This window comes from Crocuta crocuta, unplaced genomic scaffold (genome assembly GCF_008692635.1).
Source record: "Crocuta crocuta isolate KB4526 unplaced genomic scaffold, BGI_CrCroc_1.0 scaffold84, whole genome shotgun sequence".
Lineage (NCBI taxonomy): Eukaryota > Metazoa > Chordata > Mammalia > Carnivora > Hyaenidae > Crocuta > Crocuta crocuta.
The window spans coordinates 5,678,824-5,689,414 of NW_027530213.1; the positions used below are offsets into that span (position 1 = coordinate 5,678,824).

At 45.6% G+C, this 10,591-nt stretch overlaps 1 protein-coding gene across 1 annotated transcript in view; it reads left to right on the forward strand.

Annotated features, from left to right (window-relative positions):
* The window catches only part of RUNX1 (RUNX family transcription factor 1), a 250,227-nt gene that overhangs the window by 143,958 nt on the left and 95,678 nt on the right, over positions 1-10,591 (forward strand). Inside the window, exon 3 of the mRNA XM_077765499.1 lies at positions 7,810-7,848. Coding sequence (XP_077621625.1) covers positions 7,810-7,848 — 39 coding nt within the window. The remainder of the gene's footprint in view (positions 1-7,809; positions 7,849-10,591) is intronic.

Sequence of the window (10,591 nt, forward strand, 5' to 3'; positions counted from 1 at the left end):
TTTCAAAATAACCTGTACATAGGAATTGCTATTTGAGATGAGTATCATTTAGCTACCTTACAACTCTATTTTAAAATCATGACCTATTAAAAACAGAACTTCTTGGGGCACCTGGGTGGCTTAGTCAGTTAAGTGTCCAAATCTTGATTTCAGCTCTGGTCATAATCTCACAGTCTTGAGATCAAGCCCAGAGTTGGGCTTTGCACTGAGCATGGAGTCTGCTTAAGAGTTTCTCTCTCTCTTTTTCTCTCTCTGCCTCTCCCTCTACTCCTCCCCCACTGATGCATGTGCATACTCTCTCTCTCAAAAAAAAAATAATAATAAAAACCTAAGAAAAAAAATAGAACTTCTTATTCTAATCCACATCGCTTACATGAAATTCATAGAAAATGAATCTTGTAAAGGAAAGAAACAAGAGATGCTTTGGTAATATTCTTCCAGGAACCCAAGCACTATTGTATAGGCTGAACCATCAGTGGCTGGTAAGCAGGAAGTGGAAATGGAGAACGTGTGAGGTTGACTTGTGGCTCATCCATGGCCGTGACGATGCACCAGTGACATTGACAGTGGTTGGCAGGCTTTTGCAGTTCAGTTGCTGCCTTTGTGTGTGTGTGTGTGTGTGTGTGTGTTGTGTGCGCACGCATGCTTCCGCCTGTTAGTCAATCAGATGCTATTGTAATAAAAATTCTGAGCTTTGCTTCAGGACAGCTCAGAGGGAGATCATGTGCCAGGAAAGATGCACCTTGTAAGGGCCTTCCCCGATAGCTCAGTTAAAAACAGGGCTCGCATGAACACCAGCAGAATAGTAGCAAAATTGCTGTGGAGAGAGTTGTGTCTTGAGCAATCATTCTGGAATTGCACTGTCCAATTCAGTAGCCATGAGCCACAGGTGACTCTTGAGGCCTTGAAGCAGGCTACACTGAATTGTGACGTGCTATAAATATAGGATGCACACAGGACTTTGAAGACTGGCTATAAAAAAACAAAGAATGTAAACGACATCAAGAATTTTTATATGGATTACATGTTGAAACGAAAATGTTTGAGATATAGAGAGTGAAATAAAATACACTATCAAAGTAATGTCACTGATTTCTCTTTCCTTTTTAATGTAGCCTCTAGAAAATTTAAAATCGTGTACATGGCTCACATTATAGTTCCACTGGGTGGTGTTCTTCCAGAATAACAAACAATGCCCACATAGCTTAAATGAAACTTGACAGGATCTAGGAAAGAAACTTGACGGGTGACAATATAATGATATGAACCATCTCGCAGCATAGTTTTTAGCTGGCTCGTTCCAGCTGGGGGCTCCGAGGCAAACTGCTTGGGTTGAAATTGGGCCAATTACTAAATTTCTTCACCAGTAAAGTGAAGGGAAGAAATATGAACCGCTTGTTACAGGAGGGTTAAATGGAAGAATACATGTAAAGCACTCGGTGTAAGGTGTGCTAGAGGATGCTCGGATCAAAGGTAACTTCTGTTATCATAGTCGGCTCAGGCTACCATCAAATTCCCATAGATGAGTGGCTTTAACAATGGAAATTCACTTCTCACAGTTCTGGGGCTGGAAGTCCAAGATCACGGTGCCTGGCACCGCCATGTTCTGGTGAGAGTTCTCTTCCTGGCTTGCAGATAGCTGACTTCTCACTGTATGCTCACATGACACGGGGAGAGAGAGAAGGAGAGAAAACTCTCTGATCTCTTCTCTTAAGAGCGCTAATTCTATCATGAGAACCCCGCCTACATGACTTCATTGAAACTTAACTACCATCCGCAGGCTGTGCCGCCTAATACCATCCCACTGGGGGTTAGGGCTTTGTTATATGAATTTGGCGGGGCAAGGTCTGGGGCGGTGGTGGGGGAAGCACAAACATTCGGTCCATCACCATAGTTTAAAAAGCCCAGTCAGAAATAGCTTTGATGCCAGTTTGCATTTGGCAACGTTGTTTAAGAAAACCTTTTAGACACTGCAGTCTAGTGTGTGCTGGGCACAGTTTTTGCTGGATACTGAGCGGGTGCTCTAGGCTTCTCTGAGTGTGGTCCTTGAAGCAGCAGCAGCACTGAGAACTTGTTGGAAATGCAGGATGTCAGGCACACACCCCCAAAACCTGTTGAATCAGAATCTGCACTTAACCAGATCCCCCAGGGATTTAAGAAACATACCCAGTTTCTGCCATACTGTCTAGATATCCACAAAGGAGGACAGCCTCACCGGGAAGGTGTTCAAAATCTAGAGGTTATGCGTTTACGTGGGGGTGAAGGTGAATCAGGAGACAATAAGACAATTATATAGTTGACATTAAGGAGGCCCAAGAAAAGATATCCTTGCTCCCCAGCGATCCAGAACCAATTGTGAGGCAAAATAACCAAGCAGACAGGGATCAAAATATCAGCTTTATCACCAAGGACTTTAGGAGAACATAGCTCAGAACATGGCTTCTTGCCATTGAACTCCATAAATAGACACTTACTCATTAGCACACCGGCAGTGTTATCCTAAACAAAAGGGAAGGGAAAGGCACACTCAGAGTACTAATTTTCTATTGCTGCCACACTACCAAATTACCACACCTACTTATTAGCTCAGAACTCTGTAGGTCAGAAGTCCAGTCGGGCTCAACCAAGTTCCCAGCTTAGGGACTCACAAGGTCAAAATCCAACAAGTATTGGACAGGCCCAGCTCTCATCTGGAGGCTTTAGGGGAAAAAGCTCTTCCAGGCTTTCGTAGGTTGCTGGCAGAATGAGGCTCCGTAAGCACTGCAAGATGGGGCCCTGCTCTCTCACTGGCTGTCAGTCAGGAGTCACCTACAGATGTGTCCATTCTTGCACATGGCTCCCTCCGTCATCCCGCCAACGATGCAGGCACATCGGATCCCTCTCTACCTCTTTTCTGCCCCAGCCTGAGAAAACTCTGCTTTTAAAGATCTCATGTGATTAGATCAGGCCTCCGGAATAATTGCCCTTTCGGTTGACTCGAAGCCAACTGATTGGTAACATTAGTCACATCAGAAAAATTCCCTTTGCCATGTCACATGGCCAGGGCATGACAGTTCGTCATAGTCACTCTCCTCCAGATTCGGGTGGGAAGTCGCGAGGGTCCATTTTAGGATTCTGCCTCCTATGCCTGGTGTCTCTTCCCAGAGCTCCTAACCAAGCAATTCAGTCTTTTATGGTGGAGCATGACTGAGGTCGGGGCAAGAGGCCAAGAGTTTTACAACGAAGGATGTCACTCCACATAGGAACCGGGAATGTCACTCGACACAGAAACCAGAAGCCCGGGAAGAGTTGACTCCATTACTTCCCTCTTACCCACCCCACCCTCAGTATATTCAAATAGCTATAACATAAAGTAAAATATAGTTCAAGGTCGCCCAGAGGACATGGAGACCACGAGGAAGCGTGTATTTGGTCCTTGAGGGAAAATTTCACCTGAGGCCCAGGGATCCGACCCGATTCCAAGACGGGAATGGAGGGTAGCCCTTAATCCTGGAGGCATGTGCAGAAGAACTTGCTCTGAAGTTGGGGTGCATAGAGGATGCATTCCGTGACCGAGTATGCAGAGCGGTGGTATGGGAGATTAATCTGGAAATACTATATGAAAGTAATAGAAGCCCCTTTGTGGGAGATCTTTGCAGGATTGCTGGTGAGAGGTCATGAGAACTCGAACCAGAATGATAGCAATAGGGGTAGGAAACGGGGGATAAAATGTCATGAAGAAGCTAAAAAGAGGACTTGGCAGCAGATTGGATGGGGTCAAAGGTAAACCCATGGATCCAACTCTGGAAACCGGGAGGATGATGGTGTAATTGGGTAAAACGAGAAGAGGTGGGTTGGCGTGGGAGCTGATGAGTTTGATCTTCAGTAAAATGCACAAGACAGATGACTTCCATCTTCAACACACATATGCACACGCACACATCTCAACTTCGGGCTTTCCCTTTCCCTGCCAACCCCCTCTTGTCCTTCCCTCCTTGAGATGGCAAGGAGGGTCATCTCCCCCCTCCCTCCTCCTCCCCCACCCCCCCTCCATCCGTTCACTGCCCCATCCTCTGCTCCCCTGAATGTCTTCTAGCAAAGGCTATCATGGATCTTCTAGAGACAAGTCCAATGTAACTGTTTCAGTCCTCATCCTCATGGCCCTTCCTTGGCCTTGGCCTTTGAGACATGCCTTTCCTTTCAAAACTCCTATCTTCTGGGGCGCCTGGGTGGCTCAGTCGGTTAAGCGTCCGGCTTCGGCTCAGGTCATGATCTCACGGTTCGTGGGNTAAAAAAAACAACTCCTATCTTCTTTTGTTTTTTAAAGACCCTATTCTCTTTCTCTTCTTAGCTCAATCTCCTTGGTTGCTCCATCTTTTTCTAATCAACCCCTTAGGTGTTGACAATCTCAGACTTTGTCAGCGCTCCCTTCTCCCTAATGTGAAACCCCCACAGATCTGGGAAGGCTCTGGACTCACTATTTGTACCCTAGAGCTCTGCCCTCAACTCCTGTTTTCTCCACAAGCACCTACAGCTCTGTACATCCAACGCCAGACCCTCATGTTGACCTCCAAACCCTTCCTCTTCTGGTCTGCCCTACTACCCGTAATAGCACCTGGGCCAGAAGCAGGAGAGGCTCCTCTCCCCTCCCCTCTGCTGCCACCTCTTCTATCTCCGTGGTTCTCACCTTACTGCAGATGTTCACAATTCCTTATCTGACAACTGCAGTCGTTCCCGTGCTCCTCATCTCCTCCCCCTCCTCCTCACCTAACCACCTCTGCCAGACTTACTTCCCTCAAACAGGGGTGAATCATGCTGTTCCCCAGACTTCAAGGCTCTGATAGAACCCATCGGCCTCATGTTGAAGTGCAAATTTCTGCAGGTTTATAAGCTGCCTACGATCTGGGTTCATGTCTGCCAGCACTGCGTCATCTGTGAGTGCCCTCATCCCAAACCTACTCTCCAGGGATACTAGAAGTGACATGTGGATCGGTTTCAGAAATTCACATCTTTCTCAGGTTGCTCCTTCTGCCAGGAGTGCCTTCTCCCCTGTCCCCTCCCACCTTACTGAGACCTTCCTCCAGCCCTGCCAACCACCTGGTAAAAATCGACCCAACCTCCAAGGGCCAAATCAAGTACCGCCTCCACTAGGTGGTATGCCCGTCTTTTTCCCGTGTCTCCTCCCGCCATCTTCCTGGAGCTGAGACACTCCATGACACTCAGCAGTGGCCATGACCCTCCGTTGTTCTCATCTATTTGTCCTTTGTTGCCAACTAGCCTAGCACCCTGCCTGGAACATAGAAAGCTTCGGAGATGTGCTGAAGGAAGGAAACCAAACACTTCATACCTGGGAAAGTCCTCAAGAGGCCATTTTGAATGAGTGATGGCAGGAAAGGACTAAAAATCCATTTAACATTTATTAGGAATTTAAAAGCTAACTGGACCTTGACCTGCTCCTCAAAGGCTAAAGATGACCAGAAATAACTTCAGGCTGTGACCCCTAAGTATTCGAGATTTGCAATGTAAAGAACTTCGGGGACGGGTTCTAATGGAGACAGTGAGACTAGAGAGGGTAAATTGCAAGATGAGCTCAGAGTTTAATTTTTCAGAGCTCTACAAAAAGTACCCATACAAATACAGAGTCGTGACCAAAAAGAAACATAGCTCATCGTGCACTCGGACCCATATGTGGACATGCATGAGTGCGTGTGTGTGCACGTGGGTGTGTACATAGAGTGGAGTGACTTTGTCAAGTTTCCTAAACTCTCGAAGTGTAAGGTTCCCCGTCGGCAAAATGGGGTTGGCAATGGTGTCCTGGCAAGGATTAAATGAAGCAAGGTATAGAAAAACATTTTGGCCATTCTCTGGCACTTAGTAGTATTCAATGAGAGGGAGGGAGAGAGAGAGAAAGGGATGGAAAGAGAGAGCTGGTGGATAAGTTGGCCAAATTGAGCTCTTGCTGCTGTGAACCCCCAAGATCTCTGCTGTCTTGCAATTTAGGTTGTAGCACATTTAACAACCCTCTGGGCAAATGACTGCAAACCTTCACAGGCGCTACCTCTCCCGCAGAGGACCCACCCTCTCCGGGCTTCATGGCGTCTGCTGTGTCCTCAAGGCTACTGACACAGGACAAACTAAGGACCCTTCCCAACAGACAACACGGACACCTTCCAAAATTCACTCACTTTTGCCTTTGTTTTTAGGTTAAAAAAGATCTTGGGTTTTCTCCCAGAATCCCTGAAATATTAGCTGTGTCAATGGAACACTTGGTTTTCTACTTTGCTCCCTCTCTTTCCCAGCCTCTGACCCGGGAGAGCTTCTCAGGGTCTCAGGAGAGAATTCCCAGGGCGGTAGGGTCTGCTGGGTCTCTTTCATTAAAATTCTGCTGTCTGGTCAGTATTACTGTTGTGGATCCCCCCATGCATATTAAAAGCAAACTTATGAACTTCAGGGTATATTTGATATTTCTTACCTTATCATTCATAAGTGCAAATGATTTTTTCCCTACTCCATTTAAGAAAAAGAATCTTCACAGGGTCATTTTATATACATGCAAACCAAAGCCTTAGTGGTTTGTTTTTTGAGGATGCTCCATGGAAACTATACCTATTGAATGGCTTTAATCTTTCATTATAGGGTAATCCTTCAGAACCTCTTATTATTCTAGTTGCTCTTTTTGCTGTGGCAAGAAAAAAATATAAGACTAAGGAGCTGTAAATCTCATTCTCCTGCCTATTTAAACAGCGTCTAGAAATCTGAAATAATTACCTCCTTTCTTAGTTTTAAAGTTTTTTAAAAGATATATTATATTAGTATTGTGGAATAAAGTTGAAAGCTTTTGGTCTGTGACATTTGAAATGCTCAAATCCGAAGGCTCTGAAAGCTGATATACCCTCCATGTTAATCATTCAGTGCTGAGCTGATGTAGCAATGTCAAAAGCAGAACGCTACTATAGATATTTAAAGAGAAGCAGCTTCAGATGGCTTTGCTTAATAGGTTTACCTATAACTAGACATGCAACAGTATATAGAGATACATATTTGGATATTATCATATGACAGTTCTTTTCAGTAATAATTGATATCATCTGCTATGTCAAGAATGAAAGGTTTCAGGATAAATAATCTGGAGGATAAATCAGGATAAATTAGTAAAGGGAAGGAGAGTAAAGCAAGCAAGGAGAAATATTTCTTCACTGTCCAATTGGAAGTAAATTATGATAACGTTTCTCAGTTTGTTTCTTACAGAAGATGTATTCAAAACTGTTTCTCTTCATTGCTTTAAAAAAATACTCATATTTTTACCTCTTGCATGTCACCTCTGCTATAATACCAATTTTCAAGTGTTTGGGTATTAAGTTAGGGTTTGGTTTTAATTTCACCTTGAATTCTGATTCATGTCTGCTTCCTCCAAATGTATTTCCAATGTTCATAAATAAATCACATTGGCATCACATACAGAGGTTTAACAAAGGTGATTCTATGAAAGATAAAGAGTCGGTACTAGCTATCAATGGAAAACGGTGAAGTCACATAAAATCATGTGCATATGTAACAGTTCATTTTTTTATTTGCTGGTTTACTATTTCAAGCTACTTGTGTTCCCAAACCGGACAATATGCTATAAAATTCCCCAGTGCTAAAAAGTGTGAGGGACAGTCAGTGAGCAAAGAGAGACAGAGAGAGAGAGAGAAGGGAGGGCGGAAATTTAGTTTTAATGCTTGCCTTGATTGCAATTAGAATGAAATGTATCAACTATCAGTGAATTTGGTGTTTGCTGTCAGTACATTTATACAATTGTTTTTATTTTCCTACTTTCTGTTCTTTCAGAATGTGTACACGGAATGAATCCATCTAGAGATGTTCACGGTATGTTGGACTCCAAATTATATTTATCATAAAATATGCGCATTCATATGCTTTTTGTCTATGTATCTCTGTAAATAACTTATGACATAAATTAGCCAAATAATTCAGTTTTTTTTTTTTTTGCTGATTCACAAATACTTAAAAGCTGTTCTTCATATTGTAAATATCAAACCCTATAAAACATCCCAATGAAACCGTAATGATACCCTCGGTCCTACAGCCTAGTTTACCACAGGTGTGTTCTGCTTTTATTAAATGACTTTGTAGGGCTCTGAAAAAAAAAAAAAATAGAGCTTGGCTTCTATCTGTTATAACCTACTTTATTGCCTTTGTTACAGCAGTGGCAATGCAAAACTTTTATGAGGGTAAAATGTTTACTAAGCATCCTAAATTAGAAAAAAAATTAATGTAAAAATTTTCTCAGTTCGCCACCTATGAGCTGCAGAATTATGATATTAGAGTGAATAGATCACACATCAACCACAGAATCCTATGGAAACATCCCTATGGAGGAAGGATGTAGTGACAGAAGGAAAGAATCCTATTCCCAAAGTAACTAGATTTCAAAAGTAAAATAATCTCAAAGCCGCTCTAGACGGAAGGGGGAAATGTTTAATTAAATTTTAATGTTGAAAACTGGATGCCGTGTATGGCAGGTTATTTATTTGCACGTACAGTAACATGTTACTCTTCAAAAAAATGTTCTCCATCCTTGTAACATTATGCACCAGTTTGGTCCAGAACCAAAACACATTCCTGATTTTAATTCACTGAGATAATTGTTTTTCTAAAAATAATTACACTTTTAGAAATGTAATTTTAACAATGTGTTACTCACGGAGAGGAATTTTGATTTAAGAGAATGCTTAAGATTCTACCTACCTACCTACAGGCATATTTTATTTTTGAGAGGGTTTTAAGACAGCAAAAATGTAAAACATTTAGGTATTTTTTGAGGCTCCTTAGAGTTATATACCGACCTAACGCTGAAGAAAATTGGCTACGAGCTGTTATTTTTTCCCAATGAAATTGTTATTCTTCTTCCAACTAACCAAGTACTCCTTTTAAAATTCCCTGTGAAAACTTACATTTCGTTCCTGTTGTGGACATTATTGGAATTTCCCTCACGCAGCAAATTTGGAAAAATCTGTCCTACAGAAACGGCCCAACACATCGCTTCGTTGTATTTTTTTATTTTGAATTACGACAAGAGTAAATGTTAGGATTATTCCAGGAGCGAGTGTGGTAATGTTTCCTTTCCTTTCTTAGAGAGGCGGAGGAAGGGAAATTCTATATTGCCGCTAACATGAGAGCGCTTTTGGTGGGAAGGAATTCTCCATTTCGCGTGCGATGTTAATGAACTTTATAAACCCTGTAAAAAAGTCCTTCAGACTAAGGGATTCCGGGTCCCCTTTAGATGAGCCTCGTGATGCCTGCTTTCCACTGACTTTAGTTCCTCGAGAAAAAAGGAGCAGAGTTTTATTTCTGCTTTTCAAGTGTGCACCGCACAGCTCATTTACAGCCAGCGCGGGGCCGGGGAACCTTAAATGCCCGGCGGCCGGATTTAGAATAAACCAGCAAACGCTTTTCTCGCTTTTATCATCCTTGTCCACGTTCAAATTCGAGATTAATTGGTTGAAAGTCTCAGCTGAGCGGCGCCCAAGGTGCTGCCCTTGCAGGGCTCAACTTGGGGCTTCTATACCATCGCCTTTTTTCTAAGGAAGGGAACTCGACCCCGCTGGAGAGAGTGCAGCGGAGAGTCCGACCCGCAGCCCCTCGCAGGGTTTAGGGGTTCAAACCGCCTGAGCCCCAGAAGAGCCTTCTTCTCTGGCCTTTCCGCAGGGCGAACTACCCCAGTCCGCTACACCCCCGGAGTCAGAGCCCGTTTTCGCGTCTGCCGCACCGCTGAGCCTCCCACCCTGCGTCCGCGGGGGACCCCAAGGATGCGCTTGGCGGCCGTCCCCGGGAGCGCGCGGTGGGCTCTTAGAGCATTTGTATTTGGGCCGAGGCAAAGGGGGTTCACTCGCGCCCCCCTCCCCCCCGTCGCCTCTAGAGCNCTATTTGGAATCGCAGGGCCAAGGTGGAGAGAGGACTTTGGGGGTCTTTACCCCTGAAATAGGGCTTCTTCAAAATCATTTAGGGAAAACACAAAGAAGTTTGCTGAGACCTCAGACCCATTAAAACAAACAAAATGCAGGTTGTTGCTGGGAGTTGCCGGGTGTCCTGGGGGAGCCTTGGGAAGGCGNGATGCGGGCCTGTCGGGAGAGCCGGGACCCCCACGACCCCCACCACCCCCACCAGAGGGTTCCCGCGCCACCAGCTCGGCTGCCGGGATAGTAGGGGCGGAAGGCGGCCGCTGGCGCTGGCTCCGGCGGCCGTTTCCAGTCCTTTCTCCCCAAACTGGAGTCCTTACGAGAGCGACCCAAAGGCCCAGAGGAGGGCCGCAGAGTCCCGCGCCCTCGGGGGCGTTCCCGGCGCCCGGGGCGGCAGAGAGGACGGCTGCTGCCCNCTGAGGCCCCAGCGGCAGAGGCCCAGGAGAGTCCCGCGCAGCGGTGGCGGCCCCCGGCCCCCTAGCCGCGCGTCCGCAGCGGGAAAGGAGGCGGCTGGAGGGAGGGGCCCCGCGGGCGGCGGGGTGGGGTGGGAGTGAGGGACCCCAGCCCCGGGGAGTTGAAGTTGAGGGCTCCGTGTTGGGGGGGGGGTGAGCGCCCTCCCCCGCGGCGGGGGGAGGGGGAGGGCCGCGGGG